The 21,942-nt window shown below is 57.7% G+C and overlaps 2 protein-coding genes across 3 annotated transcripts in view; both read left to right on the top strand.

Moving 5' to 3' along the window:
- The first annotated feature begins 784 nt into the window (after window positions 1-784).
- LOC101278828 (cAMP-specific 3',5'-cyclic phosphodiesterase 4A) overlaps window positions 785-21,942 on the top strand; it is a 45,563-nt gene continuing 24,405 nt past the window's right edge. Inside the window, exons 1-4 of one of the 2 annotated variants that reach the window (XM_049708135.1) lie at window positions 785-986; window positions 1,660-1,905; window positions 6,628-6,735; window positions 7,525-7,724. In XM_049708135.1, the coding sequence (XP_049564092.1) occupies window positions 6,688-6,735; window positions 7,525-7,724 (248 nt within the window). In that variant the 5' untranslated portion in view covers window positions 785-986; window positions 1,660-1,905; window positions 6,628-6,687. Of the gene's footprint in view, window positions 987-1,659; window positions 1,906-6,627; window positions 6,736-7,524; window positions 7,725-10,301; window positions 10,862-21,942 lie in introns of those variants that run through there. The other variant, XM_033401071.2, reaches the window with a different exon arrangement.
- LOC125960288 (zinc finger protein 574-like) lies at window positions 18,949-19,522 on the top strand. The gene is made up of 2 exons (XM_049708152.1): window positions 18,949-19,315; window positions 19,428-19,522. Exons 1-2 carry the CDS (start codon window positions 19,074-19,076, stop codon window positions 19,477-19,479), a joined length of 294 nt encoding a protein of 97 aa, XP_049564109.1. The 5' UTR covers window positions 18,949-19,073; the 3' UTR covers window positions 19,480-19,522.

The following is a 21,942-nucleotide window of genomic DNA, read 5'->3' on the forward strand; positions in this document are numbered from 1 at the left end:
TGGTGTTTCCCCGGCTCGGATCACAGCCTACCCCTCGCGTCCGTATCTTCTGCCTCTTTAGCGGTGATTCGCGCATACACGCCCCCTCTGGAATCACCCGGACCACACTAACTGGCCTCGGGAGCCTGTCCACTGCGTCCCCCCGTGCAGCCGCTGGGTGTCGCTAGTGTCTAACTAGCGGCCCGTGCTCTTGGCCTCGCGCCGGGTGGGGGTGGGGGTGGGGGTGGATCTTGGCAGTGAGCACGGCGGGGGGTCTTGACCCGTTGAAGTACTCTAGGACTGCTCGCAGCGCCCGCCCCCTTCCTCGTCCCGGGCGCTAAGGACTCCATTACACTGAGCTTGGGCGACCCCAGCCACACATTTTCATACATCCCTATCCACGCTGTGACACCGGGATAAAAGGCTTCGTTGCAGCCTAGGGCAAGGATTATCTCAGATTAAAGGGCGCTGGGGGGACAGGGTGGACTGCAGGAGCTTCAACCGGGAGGCTCCTGGTGAAGGGAGCCTCTTCCAAACTCCCCCAGAGCGGGCGTTGGAGGGAGGGGGTGGAGCGACTGGAGTAAAGGTCTCTAAAAGGGTACGGGTGTGGGGGATTCCCCTGCCCACGGAAGGGGAGGGGCCATTCGGACAAAAGCTCCCGCCTGCTGCCGCCCCTCCCCCTCGCGCTCCATTCAAACCCGCGAGTAGGCGGGCGGGGGCGGGGGAGTCCCCCTCTCCTCCTCCTCCCCCTCCAGCCCCGGCAGTCCAGCATCACAGCGGCAGTCAAGTCCCGGGCACGCGCGCGCGAGGACCCACACCTCGGCGGGTCTCACAATCTCTCTCTCTCTCTCTCTCTCTCTCCTCTCTCTCGCGCGCACACACACACACACACACACACACACACACACACACACACGCACCAGCAACAAACGGTCTGGACACCCCCGTCCCCTACCGCCCCTCAGGCCGGAGAGGGCGGGGCATCCCCTGCCCAGCCCCCCTGCAAGGTAAGCTTTGGACCACAAGCTGCGGTGGCGAGGGGGACCAGGCGCCGGGAGGGAGGGGGTCTGGACGGGGGGGGGCTTCCCTCGCCCCCCAAGAAAGTCAGGGGCTCCCTGTACGCCCTTTGAGGGCTTCAGGCCGGCCTCCAGGCTGAGGGTATGTAGGGAGGACCCCGGATGCCGGATTCCCGGGTAGGCGCGAGGGTCTCTACCTGGCTTCGGAGACCGGAGCTGCCTGGCCCCAGGGAAACAGGGTCCCAGGAGCCCCAGCTCCCAGAATTGGGGACAGGGCGCCGGAAGCTCCCCGATCAGCGCCAAGCATTTACTAATCTCCTGACAACACAGCATCTCCAGCCTGGGGGACTGAGACAGAGACCCCTGAGTTGCTTTGCACTGCCCCTCGGACTCCCAACCGCCCTCCCCCCATCAGCGCACCCCCTGCTGGGCGTCTTGTACCTGTGGGGTGGGGGTGGGGGACTGGGAATGCTCCTCCAGGCTCCCAAGCTTCCTCTGCTGCATCCCATAGCCACACACTGCTTAGCTGCGGCTGTGGGACTGAGCAAACGGCTTTGCCTTCCTGAGCCTCAATTTCCTCATCTGCAAAGTGGGTAATGACACACCCAGGATTCGGGGAGGTCATGCATGCGAGTCTGCCATTACGCCATCATTTATTTTACAGCTCATTTCACACATATTTCCCAAGAGCCTACTGTGTGCAGACAGCCTGTGACCAGGCTGTCAGGCTACAGCAACCAACAAGACCAGCTGGGTCCCTGCTCTGCTGACCCTGGACACTGGTGAGGGAGCAAGATCAGTGTGTAAACAGAGAAATATCCACGGTGATTTCAGACTGTGAAGACTAAAATTTCACGAGGCATAGAGAGTGACTGCAGGGAAGGATGTTCAAGATTAAATGAGATTTACGGTTTGTATCTGCCTTCCTGGTTCACTTTCAGCTCCATGAGGGGAGGGCCAGGTCTAGAAGAGTGGTTGGTACACAATAGGTGCTCAATAAATGTTGAATGAGTTAAAGAGGGGATTAGATTAAGACTATTTTCATAGCACTTTAGATCAGGTAGGAGGCTTATCACGAACCAATCCATCCTCTCTCCTATTTTACGGATGAGGCGAGTGAGTCTCTAAGGCCCAGAAAAGGGAAAGATGTCGTCAAAGGCAATAAGGGAGTTGACGGGGTGTCATCATTCCCACACAGGTGAGGGTGGCTGAAGGAATGGTTTTGAACAGCGGGGAATGGAAGAGAGTAGAGACCAGACTTGAGCACAGGTCCCTCCAGGAACCCATGACACCCAGCCAGTGCCCATCTCTCTCCCCATACCACACAGACACAGCCCTGCATTCATCCATTCAACAAGTATTTACTCAATGCCTACTATGTGCTAGGTGCTCAGGACACAACAGCAAACAGAAGAAAACCCCCTACGCCCATGGAGCTGATATTAAGTAGAGAAAACAGAGAAGAAACAACATAAACTAACGAATAAATATATAACAACAAACTGTGATTAGGACGGTGATAGAAATAGCTTGTGACAAGAGAGAAAAATGGAGGGGTCTACTTTGGGTTGGGTATCCAGGAAGACCTCCCAGAGGAGTTTCATTACTCTTCAAACACACACACACACACAGACTTTGATCCAGACAAACGTAATCACATACCACATACAGGCTGGAGCCTGAGAACCTTAATAGTGTGCCTGAGGCCCCATAGCTACTGGGTGGCCATGCAGAGATTTGAACCCAGAATCCACATTTCTAACCAGTGTACTTCCTGCTGCCCCCACATGCATGTACCCTCCCCGCCTCCACACACACACATACTCAGAGTCACACAGAGACACAGCCAGCCTCATGCCCACATAGACTGATATGGTGTCACTTTGTCACATACACTCCTGTAGGTATGGTCTAGTCTCAACTACACAACACTCAGACTCCCAGAGAGTTCCACCTGTCCAGTTGCATGTGGACAGCTGTGTACAAAGTCTCACTTTCACACAGGTGCACGCGCACGCGCACACACACACACACACACACACACACACACACACGCGCATGCCCCGTGGGGAGAGGGGCTGAGAGTCCTTCCCAGCTCCAGGTCATGGAGCTTGGGTAGTCATTGTACCTCCTCAGGCCTGAATGATCTGGGGCAAGCTGTGGACAAGCATATTCATCCTCATTTCCATGCCTCTTTGGCTGCCCATCACCCTGTCCTTCTGAAGGCAGTGGAGGTTGGGTGAAGCCAGTGCTCCTCTGTCAGGCCAGGCCAGGGACGCTGACAAGCTGGATGGGGGAAGAGGCCTCTTCTCAGCCTGAGCCTGGTGCCTGCTCTGCCATCTGGAACCCCTCGCCAGCTGGCTGCTGCGCAGGGGAGGGGAAGGCAGGCTTAGCGGCTCCCGTCCACCTGGGCACTCAGGCCAGTTTCTGAGGCCCTGTGTCCCATGCCCAGGTTTCTGCCAGAGATGATTTCTGCAAATGTGCACAGGTGTCCAGACAGTGGTGGCATGTGTGTCTCTACCTCTCTCCCTTGGCCTCCTTCCTTCCTTCCACAAATCCCTGAGCATCTACAATGAGTTGTTATGGGCGCTGAGGGTACAGCCAGGACCGGCTAAAGAATTCTGCAGAGCCCAGGACCAGATGAAAATGCAAGGCCCCTGTTTAAAATTATTAAGAATTTCAAGACCACAACAGCAGTGCATTAAACCTTCTAAGCATGGGGCTCAGTGGGACTGCTTAGGTCACGTGTACATGAAGTTGGCCCTAGATCAAGACAGAAAAATCCCCTGCCCTCATGGAACTAAGGGGTGGGGGCAAGCAGAAACATAAACATGATACCTCAGGGGTGATAAGTGCTGAGAACAGAAGTAAAGATGAGTGAGAAACAGAGGGTGATGGGGTTGGGGGAGGCATCCATGCCAGGGAAGGCCTCTAAAAGGAGGTGACTTTGAGCAGAGAGGTGAAGGAGGTGAAGGAGTCAAGTGGATTTATTCATTCACTCAAGAGACATTTGTTGAGTACCTACTGTATACCAGTGTTGTCCTAGGTCCTGGAGATCCAGCAGGGGACAAAACAGACCAACATCCTGACCTCATGTCCTAATCAAAGGACAGGCAATAATAAAATAGGTAAATTATATATCTTGTTAGAATGTTGTAAGTCTAAAACAAACAAAAGGAAAGCAGAGCCAGGGAGATCGGGGGTGGGAGGAGCGCAAGATATCTGAGGCTGGTTTTCCAGGGGAGGGAAAAGCAAGTGCAAAGTCCCTGAGGTCTAAATATGCTTGAAGTGTTTGAGGAACAGCGAGGAGGCCAGCGGGATGAGCGGGGAGGACGGGAGGAATTGAGGTCTCTGTGAATGTGTAGCTGTCTCCCATGTATGTCCACAGCGCCACTGAGTCAACAACAGTGATAATTGTTAGTATTATTAAGATAGTGGCTACTGTTTCATGAGCACCTACTATGAACCAGGCACTGTGCTCAGAACCTTACATGCATTATTTCATTTCATCCTCACAACAACCTCCTCAGATTGGTATGAATATTATCCCCATTTTACAGGAAACTGAAGCTCAAAGAGGCTGGGCAACTTGCCCCCAAATATACAGCTAATAAGTGGCACAGTTAGGATTTGAATGCATGTCTGTCAATGTAATACTGGAGCCTAAGCATGGTCCTTACTACATGGCCCTTTCTCTGCCTGTCTGAGCATATGTGTCTGTCTGCGTACAGAGGAGAGGGTGCCTCTTTCTCTGTATGTCTAACTCATTCCTTCATTTATTCACTCAGCATTCATTGAGACTATGTGTGGGGGACCATGATGCATGGGTACCATTTCTTGCCCCCACAGAGCTCTAGTGGGGAAAACAAATAATTACAACCCCAGATGATGAGTGCTTTAATAGGGGCAGAACAAACAGCAGTGGGAGCCCAGAACATGGACTGGCTCTGTCCGGCTGAGAAGTGGAGGTGACCTTTAAGCTATCTTTACACATTCATCCATTTGTTCAACAATTGTCTGTCATAGACTTGCCTGGTGCTAAGCACTACGTGGGTGAGATGACGTTTACATTCACTTCTACTAGTTCATATTGAACTGAAGTGCTAGTTAGAGCTATATGACAAGAAAAAGAAATAAGAGCTAGTCCATAGGAGACCTAGGAACATTATTAATATGCTCTTGAGTCCTCAAAACAATAACTAGACATTTAACAAATAATTATTAAGAGCCTACGATGTTCCAGATTCAGTTCTAGGCACTGGGGATATATTAATAAAATAGATAAAATATTTTTGTCCTCCTGCAGCTGATATTCTAGTATGGGACAAGACAGACAATACAGGTAATAAGTAAATTACATAGTATGTTATGAGGTGATAAATGCTGTGAAAAAATAGAGCAGGATAAGGGAGTTTAAGAATCCTGAGGGGATAGCAACTTTAAACAGGGGTGGGGTGGAGAGAAACACCAGGAGAAATGCTGAAAAGGTGAGATGTGATTAAAGACCTGAAGGATGTGAGGGACCTGCTGATGTTTAAGGGGGAAAGTTCCAGGCAGGGGGAACAGAAAGTGCAAAAGCCCTGAGGCTAGAGTTTGCCTGGTGTGTCCAGAAACAGCCAAGAGGCCAGTGTAGATGGAGCAGAGTGAGCCTGGGGGAGGGTGGGAGGAGATGAGGACAGCAGGACTGTGTGAGCCTCTTGTTGAGGACTTTGACGTCTCCTCTGAGGGAGGTGAAAGCCATGGAGGGCTCTGAGCAGAAGAGGGACATGATCTGACTTGGGTTCTAACAGGCTCCCACAGGCTCAGATGGTAATAGCCTTTATTAAGCACTTACTGCGTGCCAGACGCAGTTCTTCGAGAATTCAATATGGTCTGATCTCATTTCATTCTCGTATAGACGCTGCAAGGATTATCATTCCATTTCACAGAGGTGAAACTGAGGCTTAGACAGTTTAAGTCACTGACCTACGGGCCACACAGCAATAATTTGCAGCGCCTGGGTTGACGGTGCAGCGAGCGAGCCAGCCTTCCCCTCCCGCAAGCTTTTAGATAGGGATTGCCGGCAGCAGAGCGCACTCATAATCGGGAGTTGCGTCTGTGTCCCTGTCTGTTTCTATTTCCACGCGTCCCTGTCTGTCTCTGCGCGCCTCTGCCTGCGCGTCCCCCATCTGTGCCCAAGCCGCCGTCTCGCTGCACCCGGCCCCCGCACATCGGAGCTATTTCGGGTTTAGGCATAAAAGCCCAACAGCTCGGAGAAGACGCTTCCTCCTGCCCCCGACTCGGACCACGCGCCACACGCGGCCGGCTCTGGGAGCTCCCTGTCTTCTCTGAGGGATCCCCAGGCTGGAGAAGCCCCCGCAAGAGGACAGGTGGGGGTTGGGGCGACCCGGGCCGGAGGCTCTCGGCCCCCCAGTGGCCAGTTCAGGCATTGACTCTGCTCAGAGCCCAGTTGAGCATCAGCTGTCGCTCTGGCAACAGACGGGCGACGTCACCGACAGGCAGTGCGTCAGCCACCTGCTGACGTCACGCCCCAGGAGAGGCAGTTGGTGAGGGGCGGGGGCGGTTTCCATGCTCAGCCGGCAGGGGGAGCCCCCGGGAGCTAATGGCGGATGCCTTCGGCCTGGTCCTGCAGGAGACGCTGGCCGGGGCCGACATGGCCCCTGAAGCCCCCAAGGCGCGCTAGTCTGGCGGGATGAAGAGGAGTCGCAGTGTCCTGTCGGTGGCCCGGACCGGTGACGAGGTGCGAGGGGCGGGGCCCGGGCTGGGGGCGGGGCTTGGGCTGCGACGGGGGGGGTAGGGAGCCCTCTAGAGACCAAGACTGACTGCTCACTAAGCCTGGCTTCACTTCCCCCCAGGCAGCAAGGAGTCTTGTCCCCTTGTGCCTCAGTTTACTCCCTCGACTTCAATATTCTCCTGCTGCCCAAATTAAGGGCTCTCAGCCCAGGGATAGAAGGCAGGGTCTTCCAAGGGGCTTTCCAAATAGGGAGAGGATTGTAGGGTGGAGGGGAGGGTGCTGGGGGTGAGGCCTTGAGGGTCTCAGATATGAGGAGAGGGGGCCACAGACGTTTAGGCCAAGAGGGGGCTTCCTGGACGTGGAGGGTGGTGATGTGTTAGAGGGGTTTCACAGTGAAAGGCAGAGTACAGGCATGAGGGCCCAGAGCCCTGGCCATCCAGTGGTTAAGAATCCATGCTTCCACTGCAGGGAGCACGGGTTCGATCCCTGGTCAGGGAACTAAGATCCGGCATGCCGCGTGGTGTGCCCATACACACACACACACACACAAAAGTGAGAGGAAAAAAGGGAGTCCCACAAAAATTATGGCTGAGAACGGGCACCCTTCAGATGTAAGAGCTGAGAAGGGACCCTCTGTGGGAGGGATTAGTGAGTGGCTAAGACGTGAGAGGGGCACAGTAGCCTATATCCCCATCGGCCACCATCTCAGATGGTTAGGGAGGGACGTTACTGCAGGGAGGGGCTCAGAGCTGCCTGACCAGGCTGCACCCCTACCCCGCCCTTGTCACACCTCAGAGGCCGCGAGATACCCCCAAGCCCGGCCGAGCCAACATGCTCGGGGCTGCCCTCCGACGCCCTCGCCGACGCCTCTCCATGGGCCCAGGCCTGGGCTGGGCTGAGCCTGAGCCCTTGGACACTGGGGTCCCTCTGCCACCACGGCCCACCACGCTGCCACTGCTGATCCCCCCGCGGATTTCCATCACCAAAGCTGACAGGTAGGCAGGAGGTGGACCAGGCTGGGAGGTGGGGTGGAGGAACAGGGCCACCTGGGCTAAGTCCAGCCACCAACCCTTTCCTGTGCTCTAGGCTCCTGGCTCCCTGTGTTTTGCAAAAGCAGCTGAAACTTCTCCTGGAGCCTGGTGGGTCAGGTTATGACATAACCCCGCCCCCGCAAGAGGCGCCTCTTGCAGCCTCTAGGAACCCCTTCTTCCATTTTGCAGCTGCCTGAGTCAGCAAGGGGCAGGATTTCGGAAAGGGTTTCAACCCTCCAGTCCCCAACGATGCTCCCATAATCAGAGAGCTGGGACAGGCTAGGGAGTGAGCCTCTCACCAATCCGCCGTGCACCTCTATTTCCCTTTCTGAGAGGATGCAGTTTCTTCAAGGCCTTAAAAGGAGATGGTGGGACCCTGGAGGAGGTCTGGACTGGCATCTTTCTTTCTCCTGAGCTCAGCTTCACACTGCACTTCCTTTGCTCTTTCTCATCTGGGGCCCTCGGAGAGCACTTCAACCCCCATCTTGGCCCAAGGATGAATTTGAAAGCCAGACAGCTGCCACTGTTCTCTGCAGCTTCTCTCAATCTCCCCACCCACCCCTTTGTCTACTCAGTCGGAGGGCTCCAGGGTCTCTGCTTGGGTCATGGTACAATGGTTCAATTCCAAATGCGGGAGGAAGTGACTGTCATTCCCCTCTCCAGTGGTCTAATGTACCCCCCCCCCAAAAAAAAGAAAGAAAATTCCTCTAGCCTCTACCTAGTTCAGGCCACAGATCCAACTACCAGCTCTGGCCCACTGCCTTGGGCTTTCCTTTTTGTGCAGCCCCAGCTGTGACCTGACCCCACCCTCAACCCCACCCTGTGTTACCCCACCCAGAGCTTTGACAAGACTACAGCAACCCCCCCCCCCGCCAAGAATTTGGTCCAGCCCAAGACCCTCAAGTGATCTGGGGAGGACTTCCAGCCCTTACCGATCCCCTAGAAGCCTTTTTGAGTATGCACTTGTGGGGAGGGTCCCTGAGAGAAGCTGGGGGACAGTTCTGGCCTCTGGGACATCCAGCCGCTGCTAATGGGAGGGCGTTTCTGGCTCTGCGTTCGCCCACGCCTGGAGCCCCCTCTGGCGGGGAGAAAAGAGGCTGTGAGGGTTGGAGACGGGCTTTGTTTTTTCTTTTTTTTTCCAATAAGAACAGTGTGGAGGGAGGGCGGTGGCAGACGGCAAGGCTTGCCCGGGGGGAGCCCTTGAGGGGGGGCGCGCGGGGGCGGGGCCTGGTTGCGCGTACTTGCACCCAAGCTGGTTAATCCGAGCGCGCAACGGCCGGGGGCGGGCCACTGGTGTGTGTGCTCTGCCCCCCGCCCGGCAGCCACCGACACCAGTGCTCGGCCTGGGTCGGGGCGGGGGAAAGGGAGGGCGCTCGGATTCTGCTAGCTCTCTGCTCGCTCGCGCTCAGCGCGGCGCTGGGGGAGGCGGGAGCGTGAGTCACGGCGACTCCCGATTTAGGTGCCGGAAGGGGGGCTCTGCCGGCGGGGGCAGCGGGGAGGAGGCGCGGCTGTTTACTCGCCTGAAAAGGGCACGGGGATGCGTCCCGCGGCTGCCCGGGACCTGCCTCAGTTTACCTGCTGCAGAAGCGCTTTAGAAGGAGCAGCGATACACAGAGCGGTGGGCGGGCAGTCGGGGTATCAGAGCCGGGGTGTCCTCCTGGAGCCACACAGAAGGGACACACACCAGTAACACCTCAGAGTGGCCCCAGGCCGGCCACACACACACACCAACACACATGGACTCCCTCAGACACCACAAACAACAGAGGCTGAATCGAGTGCACAGCTCCGCGAGCGCGGACCCACCACAGTACACACCCAATCGCGGGGGAACACAAGCACAGACCCCAGGCCACCAGAACAGACCCTGTGAGAGGCACACACCCTCCAAACAGGCAGCACACGTGCACACACTTCCTTCAGCCACAGACACGCAGATACACGCACAGCGAAATCCAGGTAAACAGGCAGACCGCAGCAGCCAACCACGTGCGCACACACACTTCTAGCAGACACCGAAAACACACATCCCTCGGAAGAGGCCACGTGCGCGCACATCCCGCCCCCGGACACACACCATCACCGTCCTCCGACCCACCAAAAGGAGATTCCCCGAACACCGTCGCCGCCCGCTGCAGGGACCGCATCCGTGTTACCGGGACCACTTCCCACAAGCTCCCCCTGGCCAGGGGTAGCGAAGAGGACAAGCCAGCACTGGGCTCCGCCCCCACCATGATGGACGGACTGACTGACACACCGGCAACCAGTCGGGTGTCTCCTTCACGAGCGGATTAACCGTTTAACTCCTTCGTGGCCGTGTGCGCCGCGGCTAAGGCAGGGCGCTCTGGAGAGAGCTGAGTTCCGGCGCCCCCTCCCCGCCGGGAGCGGGGCTCTGCGTGGGCGGGAAGGGCCCCCTCCTCGGGTGGCTGCCCCCCACTGGCCCGGACGGAGGAGGAGGGGGGCGGCGCTGACAGCCGCGGCGGGCGTGGGGCGGGGAGAGGCGGGACGGGGCGGGGGAGCCGGGGCTGCCTCAGAGCGGGACGCCGAGCGCGGAGAGCGCTGCCCCGCATCAAGCAGAGCGACAGGCGCTGACAGGAAGCCTCCGCGCCCGGCCCGGGGGCGATCGGCCCGTAGCGCCCCCGGGTCTCTCCCCGGGGCGCCATGGCCCCACCGAGGCCAGGAGCACTTGCGGGGCCCCGGGCGCGTCAGCTCGCGCGCAGCTGAACGGGGTGCAGCTTGGAGAGGCCGGGGCCCCCTGGTGTGCAGGTGGGGGCCGGGGCCATGGAGCCCCCGGCCGTCCCCTCAGAGAGGAGCCTATCTCTGTCTCTGCCAGGGCCCCGGGATGGCCAGGCCACCCTGAAGCCGCCCCCCCAGCACCTGTGGCGGCAGCCGCGGACCCCCATCCGTATCCAGCAGCGCGGCTACTCGGACAGCGCGGAGCGCGCCGAGCCCGAGCGGCCGGCACACCGGCCCATAGAGCGCGCCGACGCCGTGGACACCGGCGACCGGCCCGGCTTGCGCACGTCCCGCATGTCCTGGCCCTCGTCCTTTCACGGCACCGGCACCGGCAGCGGCAGCGCGGGCGGAGGCAGTTGCAGGCGGTAAGACTCCGCGGCGGACGCGCGCGGAGCGGATAGGCGCGCAGAGAGGACGCAACTCGCCCCGCTGACCGCGGAGGGGCGCTGTGATGCGGGTGGGATCAGTGTGACTGACGGGGCTGGGGGGAGGAGTTCTACTGCGGGGGCGTCTGGGACCTGACCCCCGGTGGTGCACTGTACCCGAGACTTCGTACTGAAGATGGAAGATGATCCTGAGATCGATTTATGGGGGCGCCATGCTGCGTGTGCTATTAACGGGGTCTTGGTTGAGGGTTGCAGCTTTAGGGGTCTGTAGCCTTCGTCGGTGACAGTGCAGGACAGTGACTAGGCTGGGTGCCACTTGACGGGGCTAGATTCGCTGTGTTTGGGGATGGCCTAGGGGTCAGTCTGTAGGGGGTGCCTGCTAGAACCACAATGCTTCCTGCAGGCTGGGGTGCTCCCAGGGTCCTTCTAGAGTGGGGGGACTGTATTGGGAGCGGGATTCATGGACTTGCCCTGCAGCTGGGGTCAGTAATCTAAAGGGGGACTCTTGGGGGAGCCCTGTGTTGGGGGCCTGTGTGCTATGTCAGAGCCCCCGCTCAGGGCAGGAGTGTTAGGGTTCAGTAGCTGCCCAGAGGGAGGGAACAGTGTTCAGGGGGTGCACAGTCCCACCACAGGGTGAGGGAGACCCTGGCTCCCTAGGTAACAGTGTTAGTGATGAAGTGGGAGTTGGGTACCCTCTCATTGACCTGAGTTTGCTCCAGCTGTGGGGGATGGCCAGCTGTGGCTACCTAGGCTGCATGCCCTGCCTGGCGTTCTGGGGTCCTATGACTGTGACAGCATAACTGTGTGTGTGTCCAGGATAGTATAGTTAGTGACATGTTGACTGTGTGCTCCCAGGACAGTGATTGTGCCAGTGTGACTTGTGTGCTTCAGGGACATGGTGATTGTGACTGTACGACTGTGCTCCCAGGACTGTGACTAAGCGACTGTGTGCTTCTGGGACAGAGATTGTGACAGTGACATCGAGTGGTCCTGGGACACAGTGATTTTGCTGGGTGACTGAGTGTGCCCCTGGGGTGCTGTGACTGTGATGGGATGACTGTGTGTGCTACTGGAATACTATGATTGTGACAGCGTGGCTGTATGTGCTCCCAGGACATTGTGATTGTGTCCCTGACTGTAGGATGTGGTGATTGTCACAGAGTGACTGTGTGTGCTCCTAGGACAGTGATTGTGACAGTGACTCTGTGTGCTCCTAGGACAGTGATTGTGACAGTGACTCTGTGTGCTCCTAGGACAGTGATCGTGACAGCGTGTGTTTCTGGGATGCAGTGATGGTGGCACTGTGATGTTATATTCCTGGGGACACTGTGATTGAGACACTGTGAAATGTTCTCTGCTGCTTGTGTGCCCCGTGTCTGAGAGCTGGTGCTCTCACTTTCAGGGCGTGCACCCAACTCCCTGACATGCTGTCCTCTAACCACCTAGTGTTCCGATGGGGTCTGACTTTGTGTCCTGGTGACATGTGTGACTGATGGCTTTGAGTGCTTCGCCTAACTCCCATGGGTGCCCCTCTACTTGGAACACCCCTGGGACCGTCAGATTCAGGCCTCTCCTGGAGTTCCTGAGGGAGGCCCTTCTAGGCTGGGACCCTCCTATTTTAGCTCTCTCTGGGGATCTCCAGCAGACACCACAGCCTCCAGGTCACCCACCCACCTCCATTCGGGGCACTCCAGCACCCCTGCCCACCCCCAGGAAGCAAATGTCACGGATCCAGCACTCACAGCCTGCTGTTTCCCACAGGGAACTGGAGAGAGGCTGAGGGAAAACAAAGCTGGAATCAACAGGAAATGCCAAGACCAGGGGCAGCGCGCCAAACTGGCGCAGGTCACTGTCCTGAGAGACCCGAGGGGCGGCGGGGTCCAATAGGAACTGGACATTAGTCCCTTTTTAGGCCCCAGGGACTCCCCCTACCCTGGTCTCTGTGATGTTGACTCTCTGGGGACAGTGGCTGAGTGACAATCATCGTCATTATCTTAGTGAGATCCGTCTCATCATGGCTCACTCTTGGGCTCCATGCCGGGGACTTTTCCACACATCTTCATCCCTAGTGACCTGTGAGGTAAACTGAGGCCCAGAGGGGCAAAGCCCCTTCTCCTGTTTTTGGCTGCGCCACATGCATGCAGGATCTTAGTTCCCCTTAACCAGGGATTGAACCGCGCTCCCTGCAGTGTAAGTGCGGAGTCTTAACCACCGGACTGCCAGTGAAGTCCCGCCTTCTCCTTCTTACCCAAGTTCACACAACCAGGAAATGGCAGAGCTGAGATTCCAACATAGGTCCCATCTGATGCCTGTGTGTCCTGGCACAAGTGTCTTGCCCTCTCTGAGCCCCAGTTTTCCCATCGGTAAAGTGAGGCTGTTGTTGTCACTGCCCTGTGGGGATCATTTCGAGAGTTCTGTGAGATTGAGGATGTGTGTAAAGGACTTCACACAGCGAGTGCTTGGTAGTCACTCAGGGACCCGAATTTGGGAGAGGAGGTGGGCCCTCCGTAGACCCTGCTCCTGTAGGGTGGGAAGGGAAAACAGGAACCTCAACCACATCCCCGCAGGGGCTCAGGTTTCTGTTTCACTGTGGGCCTGCATAGCCTCCAGTGGCTGTGGCCGGAGGGAGGGCACTGGTGCCAGCATCCTCCCCCCACCCCCAGGCAGAAGGAGGAAGGAGAAACTGAAAGGCCTCTCATGGGAACTCACTCCTTAGGAATGAGCATTCTGCCAGCCCAGTTCTCCAGAAAGGGTGCACACACAGGGGGCTCCAGTGCTATCCACGTTAGAGTTCATGCAGCCACCAGAAAGGGGATCCAGAGAGCCCTCCAGACTTGAATCACAGGAACCTCCAAAGAGAGGGCACTGCCCCCCCCCACGTCTGAGATGGCATCTGAACCCCCCTCCAGACCTGGGGATGTAAGAGCCTGCGCTCCCGGCTCCCTGTGGGGCTGAGTCACGGCACCGCCACGATCTGTCAAAAGGCAGATGGAGCTGGAGGAAGAGAAGGACTCTGGTGGTGAGGTGGAGAGACTTGCCTGAACTGGGGGGCGAGGCCAACGTACCGACCCCTTTTGAACCCCCAGACTCTCCCCACCGAGGGAGGCTCTGCCTGGCCCCAGGAGGAGGTGGATACAGCCGGACTGGGGTCTCTCTCTGACCCGTGGTCTCCACTGGGGTCTTCGCCTCCCCCAGTCCCTGGCGCTCCCACATCCCTGCGTGTGTATCGGGAGTAGGTCTCTCCTCGCGCCCCTCCCTCCGCACGCCCTCTGCTGGGTGACAAGAAAGGCACAGGCTGAGTGTGCGCTCAGAGTCCGGACCTGCCTCCGGAACTCTCGTCCCCGAGCAAAGTCGCCGCCGCCGTCACTGCCGCGGCGCCCCGTATTATTACTTCATGTTTATTGAGCGTCGCGGACAGCGGGCGCCAGGCCGGCCGACCGCAGGCTGCGGGTGAGGTCCTCGCCCACCCGGGGTTGGTACCAGGCCGCTACCTCCATCCTCCACCTTCAGCCGAGCGTGGTGGAGACGGCCGCCAGGCGGATGGAGAGGAACTTGGCGGAAAAGTTGAGGACGCGGAGTTCCCGTCTCGCCTCCGCGCGCACTTGCCCAAGCCAATGCCCATGCCAGGGCCTCCCAACACCAACCTGCGTTTTAACTCCCGGCATCTTTGGCTTTCCATTCCTGCCGAGGAAACTGAGACACAAGTGGTTTCCCTAAGGGCACACAGCGAGGAAGGAAGGGCAGAATTATTGTTAAAAACCAGTTCTCCTCGACTCCAGACCAGTGGGTGAGATTCAGATTGTAGCCCTGTCCGCTGACTCGCTGTGTGACCTGGGGCCAGCATCATGCCTCTCTGGGCCTCAGTTTCCTGATCAGTAAAGCCGGGCTGAATAAGATCTGCCCACCCCCCGGGCTGCGGTAAGGCTGAGATAGCCGACATTGGGGCTGGGCAGCGAGAAGCTGTTGTTTTGAGAACTGCACTTCCTCAAAATGCACTTCCTCAGCAGAGCGAAAGGGGGCGTCCCCCAAACCACAAACCCGGGTTCTGGCTGCCAGGGTGCCCCGTCTTTCAGCAGTAACAGATGGACTGCAAGCTCCTCTGAGTTGCAGGAAACTAGGGCTTTGGGCCTGGGAGAACTGCAGATCGGCAGGGTGAGGGCAGAGTTTTGGGGGGCATCTGAGCCCACTGTTTTCACTCCTGAGTAAGAGCCCAAATCCAGCCTTTGCCCTTGACTTGCTGTGTGACCTTGGGAAAGGAATTCACCTGTCTGAGCCTCAGTTTCCTCATCTGCAACAGGGCCATTCATTCCAAAAACATTGATTGAGTGGGACTTCCCTGGCAGTCCAGTGGTTAAGACTCGGCGTTTCCACTGCAGGGGGCGTGGGTTCGATCCCTGGTCGGGGAACTAAGATCCTGCATGCCCTACATCGCGGCCAAAAAAAATCCAGAAATAAAAAACAAAACAAAAAACATTGATTGAACATCTTCGAACTGTGGTGAAGACTGAAATGGACCCAGTTCCCGCCATCCTGGAGTTCTCAGACTAGTGAGTGAGGAAGAAATAAGGAAAGGCATTCAATAATTCTAGATGGTGACGCATGGGATGTGAAGAAAAGAGGGACCTTGAGGTCAGGGAATGCCTCTCTGAGGAGGTGACATTTGAGGAGAGACCTAAATGAAGTGAGAGAAGATGCTATGTGGGTGTCTGAAGGATGAGGTTGACAAGCAGAGGGAATAGCAGGTGCAGAGGTTCTGAGGTGGGAACCTGTCTCATGTGTTGGAGGAAAAGCAGGGAGGCAAGTGTGACTGGGACAGAGTGAGCAAGGGGTGTTGGAAGGAAATGGGGCATGGAGGTGATGGGGCAGCTCATGTAGGGCCTTGTAGATCATGGTCAGGGCTGGCTTTAGACCTCAGTTTATATCTGACTTCAGGGGGCCAGAAGGAAACTGAACCGTGAAGGCCCTTTGGGCCAGAATTCCAGTCTCTGAAGTCAGACAACTCAACTCGTAATCGAGATAATTCCCTGGTGGTCCAGTGGTTAGGACTCGGCGCTCTCACTGCCGGGGTTCAATCCCTGGTTGGGGAATTAAGATCCTGCAAGCCACGTGTCACGGAAAAATAATAATAATAATAATAATCAACTCATAATCGAGCTGTGCTCCTTCCAGACTGAGTGACCCTGACCAAGTCACTTCCCTCTCTGGACCTCAGCTTCCCCATCTCTGAAATGGGTCTAGTATGAACCCTATTCCCAAAGTCTGATGTGAGGAATCAACAAAACAATGCAGGGAACCCTGAGGGCAGGTAAATACAAATGCCCTTCCTTTCTGTTTGTACCTAGACTGAGGGGTACCGGTGGCCAGGGCATGGGTCTTAGTGGGTTTAGAGCAACAGTTCTCAACCAGGGGCAATTCTGCCCCCCAGGGAACATGTGGCAATGGCTGGAGACATTTTAGTCATCGTGACTGAGGGGGTGCTACTGGCATCTAGTGGGGAGGAGCCAGGGATTCTGCCACTGCTACTGTCTCACAGGACTGCCCCCCAGGACAAAGGATCATATGGTGCTAAATGTCAATGGTGCCAAGGTTGGAAAGCCCTGCATTCCCAACAAGGCAACATCACCTCCAACGGGGTGAAATTTGGTTCTTGGGATGGAGGTGTGAAAAAAAGCTTACTTTTATGTATAAAGCCCAGATAAACACCCAGTACATAAATGGATATACAGCATATCTATGGCATTAACATTTCATGAAGGAGGCACCTTGGGGGTGGGTGGGGAAGGGAGCGTCTAAAAAGGCACTGGGGGGGGAATTATCGTGAAATAAAAGGAGACAACCACTGGTCTGGAGCCTGGCTCAGCCACTCATTGGCTCTGTGACCTTGAGCAGATTGTTTCTCTCCAAGACTCAGTTTTCCCATCTGTAAAATGGGACAATAATGTCACTTGATGGGCATTTTGTGAGAATTAAATGAGATCATAGCTAGAGGCGGTAAATGCACAGGAAGCATTCTGAAGGTTAGCTGCTATGTCATCTTTTTATCATCATCAACCATCATCTGTATCCTCTGGCTAGTGCATGGCTTGCACATTATAAGCTCTCCATAAATGTTTTGTCCAATAATAATAATCGTAACTAGATAGTTGTTTGGGGCATGAGTCCACCATCTTCTCGGTCTGCTGGCTTTCTGAATAAAGTCACTCTTCCTTGCCCCAATAACTTAGCACTCAATTTATTGGCCTGTCGTGTGGCAAGCAGTACAAGCTTGGACTTGGTAACACATTTTGGTGCAGCCAGCCAGGAGCCTTGCTGCTGTGGTTGGGGAATTTTCAGGTAAGGCCCTAGCAGCTGCTAGGACCACTTGTCCTGAGAATTAGTCCTAACATTCAGTGAAAAGTGTACAGACACTTTTCTGAGCCTTTTATGTGTCCATCCATGAGGTCTGTAGTGTTACTTTACCCATTTTACAGGTAGGAAAACGGAGGCTCAGTGAAATGAAGTGACTGGGCCAAGGTCAAATGAATAAGAAGCGCCGGAGGCCGGACTCAAGCCTAGGTCATCCAACTTTGGGCCCCTTGACATGGGAGCCAACAGGTAGAGAGGGAAAGATATTCACAGAGGCAATTTAGATTTAAAGTAGAGATGTGCCCCATTTTCTTATTTTAAACAAGTTTCTCCCCCTTCCCGAACCCCAGAGAGCTGTAGACAGGAGGGATAGGCTCTGGAATCATAACTAGCTAGCTGACTTTATTCAAGGATCTTCATCTCTCTGAGTCTCAGGTTCCCCATCTGTGAGAGGGGATAATATGCCCCCCACAGAGTCACAGTGGCTGGGCATGCAGAGTCCCCACCACTGGACCCCACAGAAGTCAGTGCTGAGGGGAGGTTGGGTTCCTGGAGCCACCTCATGAGCTGTGGGGCCCCCAATTCTAAGAGGTGCCTCAGAGGTGCTAAGTAGTGGGAGGACTGGGGGGATTCTTAGGAGTGTCTAGGGGGCTGTGAGCATACTCCAGGCTTCTAGGGGTGTCTAAGACTTATAAGGCATGTCTCAGAGCCTGTGGGGGGGCATTCTGGGGGTGCCCCAAGGATCGTGAGTACATCTTGGATTCTGGGGGTAGCCTAGGGTGGTAGGCCTGTCTTAGGAGCTGTGGAGGAATCTAGTTGTGCCCCTGGGATCTATGGGGGGCACCCCAGGATTTTGGTGGCATCCCCATGGTTATGGGAATGTCCCCTGAGTCCTAAGGCACCCCTGAGGTAATGCTGGGTTCTCTGCACTTCTGGGGGCGTCTCAGGAATGCTGTGGAACTACTAGGGGAGGGGATCTGAGGGATTGTGGAAGCCTTCCTGAGGCCTCTAAGGGACCCTAGGATTTGGGGTGGCCCTCACGGAGATCTGTGGGAATGCTCTGTGGCTGTGGGGGATTCTTGGGGTGTTTGGAGGGTCTCCGCATGACTCAGAGATGGTGGGACTGCCCCAGGGGATTTGGGGGACATCTGAGGAAACATAGTGGTTGTCCTGGGATCTGAAGGGGTTTCTCGTGGACTCTCAAAGCACCTCTGGCATTTGTGGGTGCATCCTGGGATTGTTGGGGTGCCCCTGGAGTCTGTGGGCATGTTTCAGTAACAATGAGGGGACATCTGGGGAGCTGTGAGAGTGTCCGGTGTCTATGGGAGCCTCTCAGAGCACCTTTGGGTTTTGTGGGGGAACCCATGGATTTGGGGGGTACCTCTGGGTTGTGTGAGGACAGCTCAGGGATAGTAGGGGCACTCCTTAGGATTGTGGAGATCTAAGTCTGAGGGACTCTGGGGATGACCCTGAGGTCTGTAGTACCTCTCAACATCGTGGAGGCTGTGTGTGTGTGTGAGAGCACCCCAGAGATCTGGGGGCATTCCAGGTGTTTGTAGAGATGCTTCCGGCGATTGTTGAGGACGGCAGAGGGACTGCGGGGGGCCCCTGGCGTCTGTGGGGTGTCCCCACCGCGGCGCGTGGGGGGCCCTGGCCCGCCCCGCCCCAGGGGCGGCCCCAGCGCGTAGCCGGAAGGGCCGAGGCGGCCGGGAGGGGTGGGGCCCGTGGGCCCGCGGGTAGGGCGGCCGGCCTGTGTGGGCCGCGCGGGGCGGGCGGCGCTGTTCCCCAGCGCCCGCCGAGGCTGGGCCGCCCTGCGGCCCCCCCACCCGCGGCCCGCGCCGAAGTCATGGCGCGGCCGCGCGCCCTGGGCCGCATACCCGAACTGCAGCTGGAGGCCTTCCCGGCGGCGGCAGCGGCGGCCACCGAGGACGAGGCGTTCCTGCCCGAGCCCCCGGCCCCGCGCGCGCCCCGCCGCCCACGTTCGCCACCTTCCTCGCCTGTCTTCTTTGCCAGCCCGTCCCCAACTTTCCGCAGGCGCCTTCGGCTTCTCCGCGGCTTTCAGGATTTCGGTCGCCAGGCGTGGGCCGGGTAAGTACGCGCTGGTGGCTGTGGGTTCGAGTCCCCCTGGCCATCAGGCGCGCGCCAGGGTCTGGGGTTCGTAGCTGGCTCTGTCAGCCTCACTTTTTTTCTTCCGTCACAGGGCAGCGATAAAAATCAAGTCTGCTCGCCAGGGTTGCTGTGGAGACATCTGATAAGGCATGCAGTAGGCGCTCAATAAACGCTATGTTCCTCCCACTTCCTGCGCAGACCTGAAGCTGCGGTCAGGCTTTGGGGGAGTGAAGCCAACCTGCCATCCAGGGTGATGTGGGGACGTGTGTTCAGTTGTGTTATCCTTAGTCCACAGGCCTGTGAAATGGGGCCAGCGCTGCCCTCTGGGGGTTGCCTTGCCAGGAGGCACTGGAATATTACCGCGTGCACCGAGCAAGGAGGGCAAATGGAAGTTCCCTTCCTGGCCAGACCCGGGGTGGGCCGCGGCGGCGGGCAGCTTGCGGGTGAGGAGCCTGGAGGCCACATCCGGTCTGGCTTTCCAGTGTCCGTTTATCTTGGAAACGGAGGTTGGCGGCCCGGAGGTAGGCACGGGCTGGCTTCGGGGGCTTCTCCGGAACCCGGAGAGGTTCTCTGGTTGCCCTTCTCCTCCATACTCTCCGCGTGCACTTGTTTAGAACCTGAGTCCGGAGACACAGGCTGAGAGAGGGCGCTGCAGGGACAGTACGCGGGCCCGCGTCCGGATTTGGGGACGAGATCGGGGCGGGAAGAGATAAGGAGGAGGGGTCGAGGCCCCTGGGAGGCCCGCGTGGGGTCGGGAAGAGTGTGTGTGGGGGGAAATCAGTGCCTGTCTCCGGTTTCTCTCGGTGTCGCTGTCTTGACCTCTGCCTCTCCTGTCTCTGTTACGCCGCCCCCACGCCCCCAACTCCACCTCCCCCGCATCCATCATCCCTTCCCCGGGTTTTTGTCACCGGACCCCGCACTGCGCCCGCTGGCAAGTCGTTCCCCCACGCAGGACGCACGGCGTTCGGAGACCTCCAGGGGGCCCAGCTCGACGTCAGGGAAGGGGTGGAAAAGGCGGGGCCAGGGGAGGGCTCGGAACCCGGGAAACCGGAGCCCGGGGCACCCTCCGAGGCCCGGGGGAAGGGAGGCAGGCGGGAAGTATGCGCAGAGTTCCGCAGGGCCCCCGCAGGAGGAGGCAGGCGCGGAGCCCGCCCAGGCGCTGCGGAAGGGGGTGGGGGGGGTGCCCGAACGCCCGGGGCCGTCCCTGGGGGCGGGGGGTCACCGGGAGGGCGGGTGTGGAGGCGGCGCCGGCGGCGGCTGCAGACACCTAGGGCCTGGAGAGCAGTGCGCGCCACACCACCTTGCAGCCGTCCCCATGCGCGCCCCGACGGTGCTTGGCACTCATGCGCTCCAGTGCAGCACCCCGGACCCGACCCCGGCCCCCTGCCCTGGTACTGCCCCCCGCGGGCCCTGAGTCCCTGGTCCACTTCTCCTTCAGCGACGAGGACACCTGTTGGTACCCTCCAGGCAGATTTGTCAGGTGGGTGGCCCCCGGCCAGTCCCCTCCTTTGCCACTGGAGGGCTCTGGCTGCTGTGTGTGTGTGTGTGTGTGTGTGTGTGTGTGTGTGTGTGTGTGTGTGTGTGTGTGTGTGTGTGTGTGTGTGTGTGTGTGTGTGTGTGTGTAGGGTGGGGGAGCAGTCTGCCTTGCGGGGAGTCCCCAGAGTGGTTTACAGGGTCTATCTGGTCTGGAGGCTCACCCCCTTCCCTGGTCCTAAACTGTCTGGATGCTGCTGAGGGCTTCCTGCAGGTGGTGCCCCCCAGAATGGGTGCTGGGTCCTGCCCCCTTCCTGCTTACCCAAGATGGGATCCCTTAACCCTCTTTGTGCCCCAAATCTGGGCTTCTGGCATTCACCGTAGCAGCAAATATGGGTGTCCTGCATCACCCAGGCTCCACTCCCGGGCTACTGGCCTCAAGCCACGTCCCTCCGGCCCTGCTCTGCTCAGTGCCTCCAGCCTTACCCTCCCTTCCTCCTTGCTGGGGCTGCCAGGATGAAAACCAAGCTGGGGTGGGGGTGGGGAGGAGGTTCCTGCTGGAACTCCTTGGGGGGTATTTAGAATCAGCTGGACAGCGCTGAGGCAGAGAAGTGGTCTTTAGGTTCTCAGAATTCTCAGGGTGCTCCAGCCTCGTACCTGCTCCCCTGCACCCACCGCTTCCGACACCCAGACATGCACATGCTCTCCCACATGGATACACGCACTCCACATATGCAGCTACACAGGACACAAACACAGACACACCCACACACAGGGTAATCGAGATCACCTGGTGTGTACTGTGCTAGGCATGGGTCTTCTGGCTGACGGGGCCAAAAAGAGAACCCCACAGGTGACCCACGGCCATGGTGACAAACACCACAGAAACCCTGGTCTCACACAGCCTCGCATACGCTGCGCTGATCCCAGGTACACACTGTCACTGCAACGCACACCCAGGCCCGATTCCCACCTGCACATGGCCACACACGGGAGCTTTCAACCTCATACCCACTGAGGAGTCAGGGCCCATGTGCAGCACACAGGTACCCTCTCCCAAGGTCATACAGACCACAGACACAGACATAGATACACAGATACACACAGGCACCACCAACACCCAGACCCCGCTC

This window comes from Orcinus orca, chromosome 3, assembly GCF_937001465.1.
Source record: "Orcinus orca chromosome 3, mOrcOrc1.1, whole genome shotgun sequence".
Classification (NCBI taxonomy): Eukaryota; Metazoa; Chordata; class Mammalia; order Artiodactyla; family Delphinidae; genus Orcinus; species Orcinus orca.